Source organism: Amphiura filiformis, chromosome 11 (assembly GCF_039555335.1).
Source record: "Amphiura filiformis chromosome 11, Afil_fr2py, whole genome shotgun sequence".
Taxonomy (NCBI): Eukaryota; Metazoa; Echinodermata; class Ophiuroidea; order Amphilepidida; family Amphiuridae; genus Amphiura; species Amphiura filiformis.
Window position 1 is genome coordinate 32,963,956 of NC_092638.1, and position 23,230 is coordinate 32,987,185.

Below are 23,230 nucleotides of genomic sequence, written 5' to 3' on the forward strand. Positions count from 1 at the left end.
CATATTTGATGCTATTATCTTTTATCACTATCTTATTAATAATATCACATAGGCTACTATCCACATGACATAACATTAACAGATACGGTACATGGTTCCCATAAAATGTAGGCCTACTAATTTTGTTAGATGAACAACTGAGTAAATAATAATAAATATAAATAAACAAACAAAATAAATAATAAATACATAAATTATAATAATTATAAATAAATAAACAGCCTATAGATACATAAACAATACACAATAAATACATAAATAACAGGAAGAAAGAGAAGAAATAAATTAAAGAAATACACTTTAGCTTAGAAGTTAAATAGTCCAGGCTAATATCAACAACAACAAAAAACAAAGTATAATAATATAAATAATAATAATAAAAATATTAATAATAATAAATGATGACGATAGGCCTACCCGGTAAAATAACAAAATAATAATACTTTTAATAATAATAATACTGTGTAATACTGAATTAGAATCATCCGTGTAGGGGCCACACGCACTGTTCAATAGGTAAATTCATTGCACTATTATATTGCCATTCAACATCGATCGATTTTTATACGTGTGATCAGCTGGTGATAGCTCATACAGAATACGGTGCATACATTGGATAAATAAGACTAATTTTAAATAAAGATTAATTTCCTTATATTATTTCTTCCTTCTAAAGATCCTAAACAATTATTATATTCATATATGCAATCTTTTTACTGTCACGCTCAAATAACGCTACAATAGCGTTTTAACATGAGGGGATGAAATGTTCAGGGGATGAAATGTCCAGGGGATGAAATGTCCAGGGGATGAAAATGCGAGGGGATGAAATGTCCAGTTACCAATCTGAAGTGACTTCTTGAAGACTTGTGTTTCAACGTAGCCCCTGTGGCAGCCATGTAAGGTTATTTCCCTGGTTTTTATTTACTTCCGTGTTTATACTGCCCTCATGGATGTGTGAAACTTTATAGTCTTGCTTGCATGCTCAACGCTCATCGTGCTTTGCAATCGTTCTTTTCTCAGACTGCGTTGTCATCTATCCGGTCAAAGTTCATACCGGTTGTATAATAACATCCGGTAGCGGTATTTTCAATTTTGAAAGAAACAGAAAAAGTCGTCTCTGCGAGAGTTTTTCACGTTTTAAAAGCTGAAAAGAATTCAAATATTAAACTTGAGTAAACATTTACTATGCCTAAAAGAAGGAGAACACAAAAACATGAAAAAGAAGTCGTAGAAGACAATGAAAGGTTGGTTAATTAAAAAAAAAAATTGTTGTAAGTAAGCTTACAAATTAAAATTTTGAAATACAACCATGTAGTTCAGACGTGAGTTACATCACATGTTACATGATTGTAGTAATAATCAGACCCAGAACAAAATATTAATTTCTGACATGATCGTGTACTGGGTCTGAACTGTTTCCATATGAAATCTTGATGGCAAATTGGACAATAGACGCAAATGGCCCTACGAATACACGACACTTCGCCCACAATGCACTTCGCCTACATGCCATTTCGCCCACGTGCCATCTCGCCCCTAATTAGCTATTGCGGCAATGCAACGCAATGGCATTGTGGATGTATACGATCGATGCGCACAGGATGTGTGTGTATTCAGATCGTACTATCAATGATGTATTCATTAAATCGCCCCCATTGAATGGACGAGAATATAGTGACCACGTCCTTTTGTAGTCTTGAGAATAGCCCGGTGTCGCAAAAGTAACATTTTCAATTTTCGCGCTTGATTCTTCGAGATGTGTTCGTGAAGGGGTGTGTATGGAGTGTTAGGCGGGGTGTGTATGCGGGATGGAGTGGACGTAGAGAGAACAAATAAACAAACCAAAGTCATTATAGAATTATAGTAGGGTGTCCACTGTGCAGCGCACGGCGTGTCGTTGTTTTCCATTCACACACAAGCACACGGCTTGTTGAACGCAAAAAGCAAACATTTTAGAATTGCTCTCATTTGTTTAATATTTAAGATAGAGCTATACAACTTCGTAATACAACTAAAAAGGGATGAAATCAAATAGAAATCCAAAAAATATTGAAATCCGATGAGTATTTTTGCATCTACGATTTTCCAAAGTTGAGGTTTTTCCGACTCGAGCGGCCATGTTGGTGGTTTTTTTTGCGATGGCTCCAATATTTTTCGTCAAAATGGTGATTTATATCTCAGAATAGAAACTACACGCGGCCTATAAATGATTATTTTTATTAATTGTATATTAAGTACAGACTTCAATGCCTTATATACTGAAATCCCTAGATTTTTTGATAAAGGGAAAGTATTTTAATTTTTTTTTTTTTAATGTATCACTTACGGAAATATGGTTCCCGTGGCCCAATATACTGTATGTGATATCAAAATAAAGCTTGTTCTGTCGGCTACAAGATCCATTAAAAAAAATCTCTGTAAATCGCCCACGTGTATTTTCTTTCCCATACATTGTCATACCATACCCGCCCGTTGGTTTCAATGAGAAACAAGGTGAAAATCAGCTGCCGTGTTGCCAGCTAGCTCACGCAATATCGTCCCCGCTGTTAGTGCACATGACTAGCGCGTGCAAAACCAAGGCATGTGCCTGTTCTGTATGACGGCGCTGTCGAGTCTGCATGTGTTGCCGTATTCAACTAACACGTGGTTCGCTTCGAAGCCGGTTGGGGCCGGTTCTGTGTTAGTGATTGTAATTTAAAAAAATGACTGTTCATCTTCTGGTACATTTTAGAGATGTTTTATCCCGAGTTTTATAAACAATAAAAACCAGGCAGTTATGTGGTACAGGTTTTTGTTTAAAAGATCATAGGCTTGCAGATGGTGAATAGAATGTTATTTCTATTTCTAACGCAATGATTTGTTTTTAATGCAACCACGCAAACCATTAATATGTTGTCCCTCATTAATTGTCTACTACGATTGCTGGTCAATATGGTATCACCCAACAGGCCAAGTATGCAGGATTGCAGTCGCAAGACGAGGTGTAGCTGGGCTATTCCATTGTTTGGAATAGGGGTGATGTCTCAGGGTGATGTGTATGATATTGGAGGGGCACTTTTCAAAGCCCTAAATTTAGATTAGTTTTTCATTTTTTTTTTAAATAATACTTATTTATTTAGTATGTTTATTTTATATACAACATTTTTGTTGTTTCTTTTTTCGAATTTAAGCCCGTTTAAAAAAAAATATTTTTAATTAAAAAAAATACACACCAACATTGGGTGGTGAGAGGGGGGAGGGGGACCGGGAAAGAGGGATGGGAAGGGGTTTGGGGCATGAGATGTGAAAGGAAGACATGCAAATAAATCTCTTTAAAAAAGTTTAAGACTTTTAACTTTAATTGTTCACAAATGTGTTTTAAATGTTTTCGTATTTTAATATAACAGGTGTCAAGTTACTGGTAATTTCATGAAACAGGAGAGTTTAAGGGACTTTATCTTTGAGGTTTTTGTTTGTTTGATTTGTTTTTTGTTTTGAATATGCTCAATCAAGTCAATTAAAGAATTGTTTGTTGATGTTCTTTCATATTAATCTTAGCTCTAATTTTTGGTTCACATTTTGCAAAGGTTAAATTGCTCCTCGGTCTATACTTTGAAATACCCATAAACAAAATGGAATATTCCACTCAGTTTGCAATTGAATGAGACTTGTATTAAATGATTTTTATTTTATTTTTCAACCATCCTATTTTTACATCAAATAGGAAACAAATGTACATTACATATAATCAAAACAATTCATAAAGCCTACATTTAAATACATATGAACCTAAATTGAAGTTACAAAAAACCCTCAACATGGATTGATTCACTATACTTGTTCCATGAATTGAGCAGGCCTACTCTATTATCTTCAACAAAAATATTTATACATTATAAAAATGACACAGACTAGAATTGTGTTCTTTCAAGTACAGGTATATTTTATTAGCAACATTACAATAGAAAATGTGAGCATTCATGTATCATGTGTTCCCTCAAGAGACAAAGGGTCGAAATTGAAGAACAATTAAAATTACCCTTTAATTAAATGGAACATCCCATTTTAAGTATGTTATTTTAATTTTAAAAAGTTCATTTGAACACTCATACTTAATTCACTTCTCAACAATATTATACAGTTGCTGTCAAGTGTAAACAGATCACATTGCAAACATTACCAAACAAATTTATTATAGCAAATCTTGAGCTTCATTTGTACCATCGCTGTAAGATATGCTAATTTATGCAAATTAAGCCTTAAAACTAACAAAACATCAAATTATTGAACATAAAACTTGATCCACATCATGTGTACTACCAACATGCCAAGTTACATAAGAATTGCATTTCAAATAACTTCACAACAGTACTTTAGAAAATGTATTTCAATGTAGCACAATTTTTGTTATTCCCCCATAGAGATTGTACAGGCTTGATTCACAGGTGGAGCCATGAAAGCAATGCATTATGGGTAATATCAAATATGAGGCAAAACGATGTTTTCAAAGTGCGATAACTCAAGAATGGCTATAGCTATTTGAATAAAACTTGGAATATAGTTAGACAAGGGATGAATACTTCCAATAACAAACATTGCAGTGTCAAAGAAACAGTAATTTTGTTTACATATTGTCTACAAAAGCGCCCTCTTTTGCACTTTTTACCAAAATGACGAAAATTGCGCTTTTTTGACGCATTAAAACGGCTGTTTCTGGGGACCGGACGGTCCGATTTTGATAATTTTTTTTTTAATGAGTGTCTTTCAACATACTCTTTAGGATAAAATTTAAAAAAATACACAATTAACAATTTAAAATTTTGACCTGGACACCCTAATTATAGGAAAAAGAAAACAAAACACAGATTCCAGATTCAGTTTTATGCGCGCAAAAGTAACATTTTCCATTTTCGCGCTTAATTCTTCGAGGTGTGTTCGTGAAGGGGTGTGTGAGGTGTGTGGGGGTGTGTGCGGGAGTGGACGTAGAGAGAAAAAATAAACAAACCAAAGTCAATGAGAAATATTAGAAAATAACCACTTTACATACAGGAGAAAGCAGGAGAAAGAAAACAAAACACAAGTTCAGTTTAATGCGCGCAAAAGTAACATTTTCCATTTCCTCGCTCAATTCTTCGAGTAGGGACTATGTGTGTTCAGTATATGAAAGGGGTGGGGGGGGGGGGGTATGGTCAAATATCCCATTCCTGCATTAAAAGTAGGCCTACATGCATGATGATACATTCCAACCCGTGCTGGCCAGTGGCAACACGTGTAGGCCTGCAAATGTCGGAAACCCCGTTCTTCTATATAGGCCTAACAGAAATTCAGCTTCAGTTTCCTCTTGTCTAAAATTAAGTAAAACTCGTAGGAGACCTGGGTCCCCGCTAGTATAATAATATTTGCGTTCATAAGGTATTTCGGGGGCCAAATTGTGCAATAAATAGGAGTAGGATCCAAAAAAGAGGTCTTGCGAGGGCAGTTGCTAACAAATGAGGCCTTTCGAGGGAAGACCCCCCCCCAAAAAAAGAGTTCTTTCTGGGCCATATTCTAAAACTTAGGACTTTTCCACAAAATGGTCTTGGGAGCTGGCCTTTTGCGTGAAAACAATAAGGAAATGATGGGTCTTTGGATGTGTAGGCCTATAAGGGAGCACGTTAATACTAATAATATTTGACAAAGAATAACCCCAAATTAAAATTTTACTGAAATCGTATTTAGTATTAACCAGTTTTGCAAACATTTGCAACTTTTTCTTCTTCGCGTGCCTCCGACAGGCTTACGTCGCAAGCACAAAACATGGCCCGTATAATTATCGGGGTCTTAATCAAACTGAGAGCATACTTGACCCGGGACTTGTCAAGCAATCGATCGTACATCAGTGTATATGACATGCGGTCGCGCGCGGGGCCCGGCCTTGTCAAGGAAGGTACATCGGTGTATTCTGGCATTTTTGCGTGCTTGGATCACGATACCATTGATTGAACATAATCACACCCGGCGTTTTCGTGTAAGTGGTAGCTAATATCCGCCGTTAACACGCGGTGCAAAAATGGGGCATAAGTCACTGCACAGCACCCCACAAAATATCTTAAAGCTGCATGCTGCTGGCGTTTGTTTTGCTAGTTGTGCACATTTGTCTTTGAAAAATTTGGCAAATATTTTTTCCCTTAATTGTTTCATTAGGCTATGTCAAAGAAGATCTTCTCTGATTTGATATCTTTTATAGGACTGCAAGTTTTAAAAGTTTTGAACATCTCAAACTTTATTTTAAGTGAGTGAGCCGGTAAAATGAATGATTCGGTTAATTAAATAAAAATACACAAAACTCGCATGCGCTTTTTTGGCCATATTATATAAATTATTAGGCCATACTGGCCATAATTAATTTAACACTAAAACGATTGAACTTATATGAAGTAAGTAAACATAATTTGTAAAATAAAATAACACATATAATAGGGCCTAATTGATTCTTTTATTCATGAAAACATACCTGTAAAAATAAAATACATAGGCCTAAGGATTTAACATAAAAATACATTTATAAGGCCTAAATTTCGGACATATTTAATTATTTATTGTTCGTGAAAATATAAGCTAATATGCCGATGATGGGAAACTTGGAATCAACTTTCATTACCCTTATGATTTTGTATCATAATTCAATGGCTTTCCTTCGTCTTCGTGTGCATGGTACGGACTTACAAGCACAAAACATGTTTTAACACGGCCCGCAATTACACATTTTTTGTTGCGCACACTACCCGTCCTCCAACACGCTGGCAAGTAAAGACTTCCGCGAAATCGCCGGGTGTGACATGGGTAAATCAATGGCACTGTGACCGTATTATAGCACGCAACGTATCCAGTATATTCCATTTCCGGGCCATTCCGTGGTTTGGCTGGCGGTGTGCAGGCACAGGGGACTTGTCAAGCAATCGTCGGCAGCAAATATCAGCGGTGTAAAGAGGGGCGAAACGTACAGCACAGGCCCTGCTCGCTGAAAATGGCCAAAAATTAATTTTAAACACTTTATCACGTTATCAAGTTATTAAAAGTAGGCTGAAAGTTTTAACAATCAATGGTATTAAGAAAATTAAGACTGCCATATTTTTCTTTATAGGCCTAATTATCTTCATAAAAATTCACGTATAACACACTTTAACACGAAGTTATCAAATTATTAAAAATGCATGTTGAAAAAATGCATACACATAATTATTAAAATATTTAAAAATATTGTTACATCAGCACGGTGTGTTAAAACCGAACATAATCTACACCGGGACGCGGACGGTACTAGAGGCCTCAATTTATAAAACGCACACACATATCCCCCCCCCACACACACACCCATTTGTTGAATATTCCCGTGCATTCATTGGAACGAATCCTTGACCGTACAGTCTGCTACCAACACAGGAACACGCGACCCTTCCGGTTACATCGATCGTCATGATACATCACAACCGCCATTGCAATGCATTGCATTGCATAGGGGCGAGATGGCACGTAGGCGAGATGCCGTGTAGGCGAAGTTGCGTGTGGGCGAGGTGTCCTGTTTCCGGTTCTACGTGACAGCTTTTTAATCCCTATTCATGTTACGTGAATCACGCTATTGTGGACCATCCTTCTACTTGAGTGTTTGGACAAGCGGAACGGTTTTTTGTCTACCTCTCTGTTTGTAAACAAACCAGTCGAAATCGTCCTCCTCGCCGAATACGAAAGTCAGCGTAATAGTACGGCACTAGTTACATTGAAAGGTGAATTCAAATTTGCCATCAAACCGCATCATTTTATATATTTAATTAAAGTCCTTGAGTAATGAAAGCCAAAACTGAAAACCGTTTTGTCCTAGCACTCTCCGTAGGCGTAGCAAAGTTACATCTTGCAAAAGATTGACTTTCATCAAAAATATTCAGCCAACATTTGAATATAATGAATACAAAAGTCCATACTTTGGCCAAATTGAGTTAAGCATGGGAAATTGTTGCTATACATAGGCCTGTCATATGCATGAAAGAACAACTCAAATTCATTCTCTGTGTCTATTGGGCATGTGAAAAATAGCATGTATGAAAGAATCACCCAATTCCATGATTTGAGTCTTGTAACACATTGATTGAAATCCAGTATGTATAAAAGTCCACTTGTAACACATTCATTGCTAGAGAATGACTTTTGAACAAAAAATGGGTTTAATAAAGGAAAGTGTGTGGTTTATATTACATGGCAGAATGCTTATCAACATTATACAATATACATACCTGTGTGCTTTATTTTGTATTATCTTACTAGTGGTAATCTCATTCTAACATTGTTGTCTTTGTATATGATTCAAAAAAACCACCTAAGTCCAAAATTTAAAATGAACCCCACGAAGTCCCTGAAATGCTAATCGTCATACCTAATACAGGTTAATCCACTCATTTGCACGTAAAACTTACCATATTGACCAGGTAAATCTAACTGAAGGAATTAAAATGATACACAGGTTTTTCTCTCAAAATAACTTCGCATGGACTTAGGTGGCTTTTGTATTCATTTAATTAATGCATCAATTAAAAAACAAAGCAGCATAGTCTCATGAAAGTGCAGATTTTCTATGTGGAACTGCTGTCACAATCCCTTTAAAATTCCATGTGTGATTCTCTCATAAAATAAATCATATACTGTACTGTAATACATGTCAAGTGACGTTTTACTCGCGAACTCTAGCTTTGAATTTGCACACAATTTAGTTACACATTCGATGATAGAGTACGTTGCTATCGTTTTTCGGTTGGACAGTGGTGCACTTTTTTTGCACCGGAGGTTAGTTATTCTGTTAATGTTTTAAATTTGGATGAATGTTTAATTTGATGAGTCAACTGTATCCCGGAACTGTATCTTTTGAGCAAGATTTGCCTATTTTGGACAGTTTAAAATTTTGCTGAAGTGTAATTTTTAAGCAACATTTTTGATGCAATCGACTGTCGTGATTGGCTGTGTTTACTTCTGAACTTCCATTGCTTTACACGGTGTCATGCTTCAGCGAATCCGACTAGATTTTGAATGCAATGGTCTCTAGCCTAGAATGTGAAGCTACACAAATGTATCGGTGAGCAAATTAAATTCTTGGCTTCTCGAGCAAGTGAAGTTATGTGATGTGGGTTTCCTTGACACAAATCTTTTCTTCTAAATTTCTATGTAAAAAAAAATTTTTAAGGTTGTGCGTCATGAATTGGGGTATTGGAAAAGGTGGAGGCGTTACATTTTTTCATTTTATTCAGGACGTTTTGTCCTAGATCTCAAGAATGGAGAAGGGTACTGAACTAGTTTTGGTCTCATTTTGTTGCTTATTTATCTAGCTCAAATTGTGGAAAGAAAGAACATATATCACACTTTATTTACTTCTTGAGATATTGCAGTTCAAACGATGTGAAGTCAGGGGTGGAGGATCCTACGGTTGAGGATCCTACGGTTGAGGCATGTGTTAAAGTATAGGGAATGTTGATTTTTAGCGCCTCACAAATATATTTTTTACTGTAACTTCATAACCCAGTAAGGTATTGAGATGGATTATGTACCATTGTTTTGGTATTATGTCTAGTTTGAAATGTGACCAGTTTTACTCCAAGCTAAGTTAATTTGTTGCAAGTGTGCTGCATTCTGTGTCATGGGTTCTAGGCTTTTCCTATACGTTAACTGTGTTAAGTATTCATTTATGCTCCGAAATGTTCCAAAGGTCATATTTCTTGAAGGAGTTACCTACTGCTGTAAAAGTTTACATTTTTTGGATGGAAATTTGATGAGGAATTCAAATATGCCATTGGTTTTTGTGTAGGTCATGAAGGAAAAAAAGTTTTGATTGATTATGTAATAAAAATCATAAAAAATTATGTACGACTTTTGAACACCCTGTATCTCAGTTGGGCAACATAACTCATCATTACAAGTTTGCTTTTTTTGGAAGCCTACAATGTTATTTTCACATCTAAAAAGGTTTCAGCAGAACAGGAATTCTTGCTAGTAAATAAGAGAGGAACAAAATTGTATACTATTTGAACCAAAATTTAACTTTTCCACCCTATATGACATTTGTGGCACCCTGTATATTGACCAATTGTTTGTACATGTGTATTCCTGGTACCCTAAGCTTTACAGTGATATATAATTTTATAGGGTTTTGATGAACACTTTATGAATTAGGTCAATCTAAGTACAAAAACATGCAAATTGTTCAATTTTTTAGTATGTAATGCATTTGGCCCCCAATTCATGGCGCACGACCTTAAAAGTAAAAATTGTGTTTGGGCCCCGGTTATGCCAATTTGGCTGACTTTCTTCCATTTGTGGATGTCTTGCAATAGGATGATTTCACAAAAGGTCATTAGTTCAAATCAAGGGTGAAAATAATAGAGCTTGAACCAGGGGCCATTTTGGCAAAAAAAGTGGCCCCTGGTTCACCAAGATTTGAGGAAACCAAGGGCCACTTCCATGATCCCCATGTTCACACATGTATATCAACTCGTGAATGTAGACAAGTAGATGAAAAAGTACTGCAAAAATATTGAATGATTCTGTGTTTTTCTACATGGGTGCACCGTAAATGTGTGCCAAAAATTGCTTGCCCCCTCAGCCTGCCAAAAAATCTTCATCCACCCCCCTCCCCCAGGGCTCATAACTATTGCACAGCAGCTTGAGCTATAAGCTAATGACTAATTAGCCATACATTAGCAGTGGTGGTGCTACGAGGGGGGGGGGGGTATTTTTCTTCCCCCCTCCCCCCACTTTTGAGGCAAAAACCCTAACATTAAGTAAATTTCTGCTTTTTACTGCAATTTTGCGCAAAATGTGTCAATTTTTCCCCCCTGAAATTCACATTGAAAAAAAATTCCTGGTGCCGCCACTGTACATATTAGTGATTTAAAGTATGGCAACAAGCAGTGATATGGGTAATTGCTTGGGCATGGTATTAGTGAAATAATTTGAAGCAGTCATGTTAATAAAAGATATCGTATTCTTCTTTTCTACTTCATCTTTGCAGGTATTTCTTGAATCCTGAATCTGTTAGTGTGCATTTATTCTGCTCCATCTGTCAGGAAGTGTTCAGGGAACCACAGAGAGCACCATGTGGACACAGCTACTGCAAAAATGTAAGCAAAATATAATAGAAAAGCACTAGGAGTAGGAGTAAGAGGTACATGTACTGGTATAAAAGGATCCTTTTGTTATTATTTTTAAAAGCTGATCCCCTTCTTTCAAATAGAAAGTCATCTTTTCCGATGGAATTATAAAGGCTTAAAATTAGATTACAACTTTTATAAATGCGATCTTGTGGATTCCACACCAAAGGAAAAACAGATTCATCAAAAATTAATTTCTGAAGAGTGAAAAACTCTTTTAACACTTGGAATGGTCCAGTTAAATAAAGTACATCATTTAGAGAATAAAGGTATTGTTTTTAGCCCCTGGAGTCAGGGACGGATTTAAGCAGTGGCCCGGTGGCCCGGGGCCAGTTGATTTTGCCTCGGGCCAGTAAACTTCCAACAATACTGGCCCGGCGGGCCACTAGATTTTTGATCCTGACATAACTCATATGAGGCAAGATATAATCAGCCGGCGATGGACATAATTGGACACAGTTTCTGCTCCACATGTCACCTGTGTGTAATTTATATTTTTATTTAATGATTTTTTGTCCATTTATTCTTATCCAAGTTGGAAATATACGCCCGCTTTTTACGGCGATGTAGGCCTACATACTATTTCCAAGCTCTTTCATGCTCTATCTGATGATGATAGCGATATCGCAAATACCGCATACTTGAACCTTTTCTTTTGTGAACTTTTGGAACTATAGATTTATTAATTAAGGAAGGACTACTGAGTACTGACTGAACTTGTGTTAGGGACTAGTCTCTATATTTAATACGCTCAGTACAAAACAATTAAAAATGTTCAGGTTTGCTTGAATTAAAGTGGCCCCATAGATCCTGGAAAAAGAGTTTTAGGGTCCTTGGTGGCACAGAATAAAATACTGAATTTTAACACACAAGTAACATGTATCAAGTTTGGTAACTGGTAGTCTCTAACTTTAAAAGTCGCATTGGAACGTGCAGGTCCGTAACCAGGATTTTTAAAAAGTGGACTTTTGATCAAAATTAGGACCTTTTTTGACTGACAAGGACTGAAAATCTCTATTTTTCGCTTGCTACGCTCGTGAATGGGACTTTCTTGGGCATTTGGCGAGGGGGTGTTCACCACCTGCCCAGTGTTTACAGGCATGGGAACATATTATATATCTTTATTTGCACTTTTTGGCGTAGAACATATTGAAAAAGTTGGGCCAGTAAATTTATTGCAGGGCCAGTCGATTTGCCGTTTCACTGGCCCGGAGGGCCAGTAGAAAACTGAAACCTAAGTCTGTCCCTGCCTGGAGTGCATCGATCGTCTCATATAACATGGGCGACATAATTATTTTAAGTAAAACAACGAGGCGAAGCCGAGTTTTTTTACGCCAAAAATAATGTCGCCCATGTTTTATGAGACGATCGATGCACTCAGGGGCTAAAAACAATACCTTTATTCTCATTCTTAAAGACTTCGATTCAAATAAAAATATCATACAAATTTTAATCAAATTAAATCCCACATTTTGCAAGGAATTACCTAGGGCTTAAAATCGATCAGTCCCGTTGTTGCTGTGCACCTCCAATTGGTCCAAATAGCGAGTACGCGTATCGCGTAGACGCACACGCGCTGACCTGTGTGATATCGTGTCATATATCACACGGGTAAAGCTGGGTAAGAACCACAGAATTAGAGAAGGAGAACCGGGACTCCCTATACCGCCACGTACAATCACGCTGTCAGCTATGGGAAGAAAATTGGGGGTATTCGGGTCATTGCCGACTGTGCGCGGAGACGAACGATTCTGCGTCTCATTAAGCGTCTTGGTACTCGCGTGCAGGTCGCATCAAGTGCGTCTCTCAAATACGCCCTTCATCCATGTCGCGCTTGCATGACAACGAATGTCTCGAGTGCATTCCGAGGGAAACCGAATACCCCCAATTTTTGCTCCATGCCTGTATCAAGATGGCGGTCGAGTCCCGATTCTCTGTCTTTAATTCTGTGGTAAGAACCAGTAAGATTGCAGGAACGTTCTCAAGTGTTTTAAGAATTAACTTTAAAATCCAAATGAAGATATTGATAATCGATGCAAATTGTTTTCAAAATTGTCACATATTTATTGTTTGGTTTGGTTTTACAGTGTATTTACCAGTGGCTGAAGCAAAGTAAAACATGCCCAGAAGATAGGTAAGTAACCAACTATTAGGGCTGTTGTCGACAAATCAATTTACTGCAGAATTGTCGACAAGCATGGATCAATTGTCGACAAAAATTAGAATATTAGAGATGAAGCTAAACATCTCCATTATTTACCATCAAATAACTGTATCAGTCTCATTCATAACATTCTACTCGACAACAGCCCAACTATTAGTCAAACAAAATATAAACTAAATACAAAATGTAGCAAATCAATGATAAAATGTATAATTTAACATGTACTGAGGGGGGGGGGTGGCAAGTTGCACATCCTGGCTCATAATATATGTACAGTGAAAAATACAAAATGAAGAGTTTAGATGCAAAACTTATTGTGTAATCTGCCCTACATGTATACTGCTAGCTTTAAATTCCAATGTATAATTTGGAAACTATGATAAAAAACAGCACATTTAAATTTGTTCTTATATATATTTATATAATCAAATTGAGAAAAATTTATACATCAATTTTTGCATCTGCAGTCTTCAAATTATGAACCAAAATGTGTGATAGTGCATCTTCCTGTTTGGGCCCAATTATAGCATAGGTTGGAGGAAGGAGGGTTTGGATGAAGGGGTGGGTGGGGGCTTGTGGGAAAATACCCCCCAGTCAGAAGGTTTGTCCCCCAGACACCCCCAGGAAAACAGTAAAAACTCAAAATTCCGAAAATATCCAGCTTTTTGCACCAACTATGTGCAAGATCTTAAATTGGGTAGAATGACACTAGGTATAGGGAGGCAGTATTTAGGGAACATTTTCCACAGGGGAAGCAGGAGGGTCGAAGGGAATCCCACAGCATAGGGGACACCCCAATTTCAATTTTAAAATTAAGTTTTGTGAATATGACGAATGTTTTTCAATTGTCCACCAGGCGTCCCATACAGAAGCATGATCTTCACTATGACTTCATCCTGGCAAACATCATTGGTGATCAGATGGTCGCCTGTCCATTCCGGAAGAACGGATGTGACCATGTAGGCAAATTGGAGCTGTTATATGGTCACGAAAAATCCTGCATCTTCAACCCAGCAAATGTGCCTGAGTTTATCAAAAATTCAGACAAGTGGAAAGTAAATTTGCATTCATCAAAACATACTGGTGGTGATGGTGAGTAATTACCGTAAAAACTCGATAGTTAGCATATGTGCTTACTATCCAGCGCTTTTAAAACATGCAAACATGAAGTACCCGTCCACAAAAGTGTAAAGGGTTTTGAGCAAATCATCGATACACATAGTTATATACGAACAGGTAAACCTGCAAATGTGTGTCTCAACCCCATTAGCTCAGTTTTAGTAAAGCACCAGACTTTTTAATGTTTTCAAAAGCACTCGATAGTAAGGACATGTTAAGGTTGGTCTGAACCATGGAATTATGAAAAACGTTTTTGTCTTGTAACTTCTAAATTGTTGATCTAAAGTGTATAAAAGTATACATATTTAGAATGGAAATGACCTGAAAAAATCAACGGTGACATCAGATTTATGTAAAAATGCTTACTTTTGGAGAAAATCATCAAAAAGTGTGATTTTGACCCAAAAATTTACGTACACCGTAACTAATTATTTTTTCAGTAAAAAAAATTTTCTTTTTGATTTTCAAAAACTAGGTATGAAAATCTAGGATCCAAATTTTGACCATTTTTTAGAAATATTCGATAAAAATGGTGGAAATGTGACAGTTTCAGCCTAATTTGGTCAATACTGGTGTATATTTTTGTTTTTTGACGGAAATTTAAAAAAATGAAAAAACGGTCCCTAGAGGAAAAGGAGCTGTACGATAAGACCAAAATCTTACCTTTATTTTTTATAATGAACCTGTTAGCTTGCACAAAAAATTGAAAACATGCACGAAAATGAACACGTTTTAAATCGCCGTTTTCTATCAAAAGTGGCAGTAGACAGCAATCAAACAACCCATGTTTTAAATGTGATCATCTTGAGTCCTGCAATTTACGCAGCTCGTAGTCATAATTAAGATACACCTTCCGCGCACGTTTTACGAAAATCCAAGGAATATTTTCCAGGAAAAACTGTTCGTTAAGCCGTATGAAATTCCCGCCCGGCCGTGTTTTCGATCATGTTTTGTTGTGAGCACCGCGCGAGATACACTGTCAGGGTGAATTGCGCGGGGAAACGCACACGGCTTGTTGCGTTTTTGCGTCAGGCGCGAGGCAAAAATACGCGCTCATTAGCAACGAGATTAGCAAGATTTCCCACCATTGACCATGTGGACGATTTCAAATGGAAAAGGGTGAAACATCATAATTAAAAATTGATAGAAATTTGGTAAAAAAATTAAAAAGCCAAAATGTTTCAGTTCAAACTTAAAGTACACAGACTAATGAATATAGAATTCAAAAAAACTGGAATTCGGCATTTTCAAAACATGCCATGGTTCAGACCAGACATGCCAACTAGTACGGTTTCACCGTATTTTGTACGGTAAAACGTGATAAATACGGTAGTACGGTCACCCCCAAAAAAATACGGTATTCCAGAATTTTGACCAAAATAATAAAATGTTGTGTCTTAAAAAGATAAACAGCTGCAAGATTAGACTACCGACTGAATTACTGGTATCATTTGACCACTTTCTTGGTCTGTTAAAGTGGTTGCCTACATCGTTTTCTCTCGACTTTCGGTGATGCATGCACATTAAAAATTATTATTTAATAGGCCTACAAGATGCTTTCCGAAATAATTTTCTTCCGACTTGCAGATTTTTCATGCACATTAATGTTTTTTATTAACCACCTAATGCTATGTCTTCTGAAGGTATTTAGTTAACTATTTAGCTCTTTTGGTGCAAAAGAATAAGCATAAAAGAAGGTTTCCCACCTCCTTTTACTTCCGACTTTCGCACCATGCATGCACATTAAAGAAATATTTAATAGGCCTACAAGATGCTTTCCGAAATAATTTTCTTCCGACTTGCAGATTTTTCATGCACATTAATGTTTTTATTATCCACCTAATGCTATGTCTTCTGAAGGTATTTAGTTAACTATTTAGCTCTTTTGGTGCAAAGAATAAGCATAAAAGAAGGTTTCCGACCTCCTTTTACTTCCGACTTTCGCACCATGCATGCACATTAAAGAAATATTTAATAGGCCTACAAGATGCTTTCCGAAATAATTTTCTTCCCAATTGCAGATTTTTCATGCACATTAATGTTTTTTATTAACCACCTAATGCTATGTCTTCTGAAGGTATTTAGTTAACTATTTAGCTCTATTGGTGCAAAAGAATAGGCATAAAAGAAGGTTTCCAACTTCCTTTTACTTCCGACTTTCGCACCATGCATGCACATTAAAGAAATATTTAATAGGCCTACAAGATGGTTTCCGAAATAATTTTCTTCTGACTTGCAGATTTTTCATGCACATTAATATTTTTTATTAACCACCTAATGCTATGTCTTCTGAAGGTATTTAGTTTACTATTTAGCTCTATTGGTGCAAAAGAATAAACATACAAGAAGGTTTCAGACCTCCTTTTACTTCCCGACTTTCGCACCATGCATGCACATTAAAGAAATATGCATAGGCCTACAAGATGCTTTCCCACTTTGTTTATTCAGATTCAGATGATGATGATCAATGATTTTCTGAACTTGAAAGTTTTAACAAAGCATGCTTCTAACAACATTAGAAGTAACACAACCCAATTTGTTTGGTCTACATACTTTATCCAATTTTGTGAGGTCAAAGGTCACATACAAGGTCAAAGGTCGACTGAGGTCACCAAATCTTTAAAAAATTAATTTTCAACTGTGCATCATATATCCGGAATTCAGCTTGATCAGTTATGTAATTAAGGAAATATGACGACTTTAAGATGGCCTCTTTCCATGTAAAGTATAGCAAAGTAGCACTTTCAATGAGTGATAACTCGTAAAGGAAGCATCTTTCTGTATTGATTTATTACTTTGATGGAATGGTTCTTTGGTATTGCCAAATTTGATTGCAAATTTGTAAAGTGGGCCCCTGGACCCGGGCCGTTACGTGCTCGGGCGCACAAGTGCCACTGCTCCCTCTCAATTATGTGTTCTACTTTTGGAGTTTCTGGGGTTGGCAGGTATGCAAAAGGTACATATTTAAAAAAATACGGTTTTAGGGTGCAAAATACGGATTTTTGTTCTTCTGAGTACGGAAATCTGGATTTAAAAGTTGGCATGTCTGTCAGACCAACCTTAACTACCTACATTGTACTAGTTTTTACGGTATTATAATAATCTTGCAATCAAAATTTAGACAGATCATTGGTCGATCGCCACTCAATATTTTTACCATCATTTTGAATTGATAGTTTGCAATTTGCAATGCTTATGCTGAGCAATATAAAATTTTATAATTATGATCCTTTGGCAGCATTTTAGCTGTATGCAGTAATGCAGGGATTTCCAAACTCTGGGTGGTGATCACAGAATTAACGGAGAACCAGGACTCGACCACCATCTTGATACAGGCATATATGGAGCAAAAATTGGGGTATTCAGTTTCCCTCGAAATGCACTTGAGGCAATCGTTGTCATGCAAGCGCGACATGGATGATGGGTGCATTTGAGAGATGCACTTGATGCGCGCAATACCAAGTTGCTTCAAGTGAGACACAGAATTGTTTTTGTTTGTCTCGGGCTCCATGCACCCGTCGGCAAGGACCCGAACTGAATACCCCCAATTTTCTCCCCATAGCTGATGGCGCTATTGTATGTGGTGGTATAGGGAATCCGGGCCGGGTTCTCCTTCTGTAATTCTGTGGTTCTTCAGGGGGTAGCGGGCCGTGACTGAAAAGAAAAAAGTAAAAAAAAGTTACCTTCATGTTTCGAAATAGGCCTACCGGGACAAAATTTACTAAAATGTGTGCACCTACCGTTTGGCCTGTTTTACGTCAAAATTAACCTCATTTTGGCTGATTTAGTATTCAAAACTTTTTTTTTTTTTGCGCACTTCACACGCATTTGTCCCAGCCGTAATTTTGGTAGCAGGTCATACAGACAATTTCAAATTATTATGTTGTGGGTAGTGTTTCTAAAGATGCAGTATGCAGTAATGTATGCTTCTTTGTGTACAGGGGTATATTATCTGTAAATTATGGATGTTAGGTACGGATAGTTGTAAAAGCATATCCTATTCCTGCCCTGTCCTGCAACTTTTGCCACCAAATTAAACTCACAGGGCATAATAAAAGATCAATTTTTGCAGGGAAAGTTGGTATCAGCTGCCAAAATCTTAATTTTGATGTGGTAAAGTGGGGGAGAGGATAAAGTTGCCAATTAGGTCATTGACACTCACAATGAATGCACTTGTCAGCTGTTAACTAGTCTCTTTTATTGGTTCTGTCTGGGGACCCCCCAAAAGATTGTTATGACATCTCACACGATTCTGAATCAGATTTGTTAAATTTGGTCGCTATAAGCCTGTTTATTTTTGTGTGAAAGTTTAAAACTAGTCTTCAACACTCACTTTTTTGATCCGTATATTTGGGTGAAATCCTTCTCCGTCATCAGCGGGTAGTAGCTGAATGTTGACTAGTTGATCCTCTACCCAGAATGCAGTATGCTCTTTGAGTCTCTGGGTGAGAGATTCAAAGAGCATACTGCCAAAACAACGAATAACACTTCAGATATGGATATCGGATCAGTAGACAAAAGCCATTTCAGTTAAGCTCTATGTACATGTTCGACTATATAAATGATGTTACCAGATGATGATTCTAAATTTCAGCTTTATATTTTTGTAAATTCTTTCAAAATAAAAACACTAATATTATAATATTTATTTATTTCCAGTGATATGTTTAAATGACACATGCGATTCCCCCTGTACCAGCGGTGGCATCACCCAGTCTTCTGATGTGGATTCCGATACAGGTCTACCCACACCCAGTAAACCATCGTTAATGATGAGACTGTTTAAGAATGGTGGCAACCAGAGGGAATTATTATGCTCTATGTTTGATGAGAAGGAGAATGAAAGGCCTAACACAAGAAGAGCTCATTCGTCATCTAGTTGATAGTGGGTAAATTCTTGATGATAAGGAAAATACAACATGGAAAGAACAGTACAGTCAGAATTTCAAATGAATGAACAGTTGAACACAGCATATCATTTATGACGCACACATAATTATGTTTATGAATGTGTTCGTATTTAAAAGTATGAAGAACAATGAATATTTCTATTTCTTTTTATCTTTGAGTAGTCAGGGGCAATCCCTCACCCTGCCAGGCACGCCACTGACCGTCAATACCACAAATTAAGGATGGGCAGGGACCATTGTTCCCTGGGTATTTGTCCCAGGCCTATTGTGCTTTTTACAATATCAAAATGATGCACTTGTCAGTTGCTACATGTGTCTCTTTTTACATAATAGTTAAGAATACATACCAGACTCATCTCAAGTGGGGTCACCTCAAATTATCCCCAAGTTACATGGTTTAGAAATACAAAGAACATTCCAAAACCATGTGACTTGGGGATGACTTGGGAATGATTTGAAGTGACTTCCTCTTGAGATGAGTCTGGTATGATTATTCCTTAATATTAATGTAAAAGAGACACATGTAGCAGCCGACAAGTGCATCATTTTGATATGGATGTACACTATTATTGTATTCATGAATTTAAAATTGAAATTTCAACTTCTGACTTGTTCATCATCAATATAACAATATGATCAGCGGGGTAGCATCATATAGGGTCATGGTGGGGACTGGTGAAGGCACTCTGCAATTGATGTGAAAATTTGAACAAATCCCATTGAAGATTGCCAAAAAAATGGACAGTGCCCTCTCAATCAAGCAAGATTCCCACGCGGGCCACCAACTCAACACAAAAGTTGGTAACTATGACAGTTACCAAATAGTGCCAAAAAGGGGTAATTTTGTAACCAGTTGCAAGGACCATGAAATTGGCAAAATAGGGGTATTTAATTTGAACTGTCCATTTGAACTGTGAAATCAGCAAAATAGGGGTAATTTGCACTTTCCATGAAATATTGGATAAAAGGGGTTCTTGGGAAATCTGGTAATTTTATGTCAATAGTGTCATTGAAAAGGGATGTTTGAAATTCTAGTCATTGAAAACCACAAAATTTGGTCCTCGACTTTGCATGAAAAAGTGGGTTAAATATGATGAAAAATCATTGCAAATGCGGTCTTTGAAAGATTTGGTAACTGTCATGCTTACCAACTTTTGTGTTGAGTTGGGGGTTCCCATGATCATAATGATGTGCGCTAATCCACGGAAATAGGATTGTTTAGAATTGAAACTTAGAATATTGGCAGGGGCCTACTTTTTTCAGAATTTATTTTTTAAATCAAGAGTCAGAGGGAATCATGAACCTTACCCTCCTTACTCTTTAAAAATTATTATTAGGCAAAGATTCACCTTTTGTCCAAAAATATCAGTTTAAGAATATCATGATTCAAATTGCTATTGCAATAGTATTAAGCACCTGTGTATACTTTGTGTGAATTTTCTACAAGAATGCACATGTAGATAAATTTAACACAAAGGATGATTATTTTCTGGTACTAGTATTTAACAGTCATCAAGCAAAAATAGGCTTGATTGAAATTTGTAAAATTTATCACTACTACTTGGAAATTGAAGGTAGCCTGAAAAAAAAAAGCAATAAAATTATATAGAACTGAAAATGAACTGCAGTTATTTGATCATGTGCACCTGTATTATATTATATAGGCCTATAATGATGTATGTAATTTTAGGATTATGGGGGTCAAAATATAAAAATGCTGCGATATAAGCAATTCAAATAAAGATTATGTTTCGTTACTTAGGTTTCACATAAAATAGGTCAATTAAGTACCATCGAGGCATATTGACTGTGACCTACATACCTGCCAGCTGTCCCTATTTAATGAGGATTGTTCCTAATTTTACTGAAACAAAAAGCATAAAAGAGAGTAATCTTACCATGTGTCCCTATTTTTGTGAAAAATATGACCATAGTAATGTATAGAAAATTCAGAAATGTCATTATTTGTTCTCCTATTTGTCCATATTTGTGAGGTTTTAGGGTTGGCAGGTATGGGCCTACTTTGAAACATTATGTAGGTACCCTATCGAAACATCCTAAATTGTGCAATCCTATCTTTATTTGATAGTCATCATTTATTAGTAGGCCTAGTGAGGCCACTTTGTGGCTACATATGGTCCCGTGCAACATGTTTGGGCAAAGGTGTCAGCAGGGTTTAGAATATTAATCATTAGAGTCGAGTCTTCTCCCTCTGTCTGTATGGTGAAGAAATCACAAAAACTGCATTTTCAACCCAAATATCGCAGCTCACGTCACTTTTCGAAAATGCCAGCCGGGTTTTAAAACAGATAGATGACTCTATTGGTTAATTCTAACCGGGCTGGTACCTTTGTCTAAAAATGTTGCACGAAAATCTTAACTAGAGCAGATAGACCGATGTGGCCTCACTACTACTATATACGAACTGTCTAAAGCTCTCTGGTCCACAGTTTTCGACATGCGCTCTAGCTGGCAGCAAGAAAATATCACAATGTCAAGGGCGTCAAAGGATATGGGCCAGACAGAGTAGCAAATCCCACACACACACGTGCACACATTTTCGCAACTTTAATCAGTCTTAATGTAGGGCCTATGTACCAAACTTTGCTTCAATTGGGCGCGGCTTCATTTTGAGAATTTTTCTGACAGCCCCAGACAACCCTGCCTCGTGTAAGTCCGATTGTTAGACTCTCATTATGATGGTTGTTCTACGGTAATCATGTAGTAATATTTAGTTCTCAGGGGGCACACCTGGGGGGGGGGGTGCTAAAATCCCTGGTGCATCGTGCAAGTCGATTATATCCGCATTTTGGGGTATTACCATAACCAATAACACGGTAAAAATGTCCACCAAATTGTGGCTTCAATAATATCGGGAATTATATGAAAAACTGTGTCAGTTGAACACATTCTTGCCTTCACTTTGTAAACATGTTTAGAAACTAAACTTTCCGTAGCAAACATCAATGTTCAATGGCTAAACATTAAAGGAAGTTTCCACAAAATTCACCCGATCATGGACCAAAATCGTAGTATAAAATACCAAATTGTCCCATTAGGCCCCTAAAGCCTTTTTTGGAAGCATGAAGACTTTACATGTAGGCCTACATTCTTTCTAAAAAAACCACGGTGTATGTAGGCCTATAGGCAAACATGGTAAAGGGGCTGACATTTTCTTCCGAAGTGGGTGGGTCCCAAATTTTCAAAAAAAATCGGCGTCAATAAAATTGTGACCCCCCTACCCCTTATTTCGGCAATAAACATTTTATGACTCCCCACCACCGATACACCTATACCCCCTAAACAGGCTAAAATTGTATTGAAATCAGTCTTTTTGAATAAAATAACCACACTACTCGTATCTGTGGTCATCTTGTGACTCCCTAAATTTTGGTCATCAAAAAAAGATGATGACCCCCAAATATGATAGCCCCCTCGGCCTACAGTATATAACAGACCTATCAAATGTGGCGCGTAACCAGCTTTCTTGGTCGGGGGAGGGGGAAGAAGTGGTATCGGTGGGATAGAAATGTGTACCAAATGGCTTCAATTGAGGCTTCATTTTGAAAAATTCCAACTTCTCAGAGGGCCATGATAGGTCCTCCGATCACGTGACAAATTCCTAGCAGGAGGGGTCCTGAGGTCACCAAAGTCAGTTTTAAAGACGGACTCAACTCAATGCTGACCTCAACCATGTCAACAGCAATCCATGCATGCTTTACCTGTAAATCGAGCCTGAAGTCTCAAGTTATAAAGTGTCAGTGGACCAGTGTAACATTTTTGTAAGTTGAGTTCGAGCCCTTTTTTCACGGCAGTGAAATGATGCCACTTGCACCCACATCTCATATGCACAGTTTATCTCTTACATATCCTGTGTCTTGAATAGA

At 37.1% G+C, this 23,230-nt stretch overlaps 1 protein-coding gene across 1 annotated transcript; it reads left to right on the forward strand.

Moving 5' to 3' along the window:
* Nucleotides 1-1,052: 1,052 nt before the first annotated feature.
* On the forward strand, nucleotides 1,053-20,062 carry LOC140164746 (TNF receptor-associated factor 6-like). The gene is made up of 5 exons (XM_072188111.1): nucleotides 1,053-1,247; nucleotides 11,012-11,120; nucleotides 13,238-13,284; nucleotides 14,171-14,406; nucleotides 19,093-20,062. The coding sequence occupies exons 1-5, from the start codon at nucleotides 1,189-1,191 to the stop codon at nucleotides 19,314-19,316; spliced, it is 675 nt and encodes a 224-aa protein (XP_072044212.1). The 5' UTR covers nucleotides 1,053-1,188; the 3' UTR covers nucleotides 19,317-20,062.
* Nucleotides 20,063-23,230: the final 3,168 nt, after the last annotated feature.

Bases quoted from the DNA above. Each gene is read 5' to 3' on its own strand.
- LOC140164746 (XM_072188111.1), top strand. From the start codon at position 1,189: ATGCCTAAAAGAAGGAGAACACAAAAACATGAAAAAGAAGTCGTAGAA. The intron at 1,248-11,011 runs GTTGGTTAATTA...TCATCTTTGCAG, and splicing joins GTCGTAGAAGACAATGAAAG to GTATTTCTTGAATCCTGAAT. The intron at 14,407-19,092 runs GTGAGTAATTAC...ATTTATTTCCAG, and splicing joins AAAACATACTGGTGGTGATG to TGATATGTTTAAATGACACA.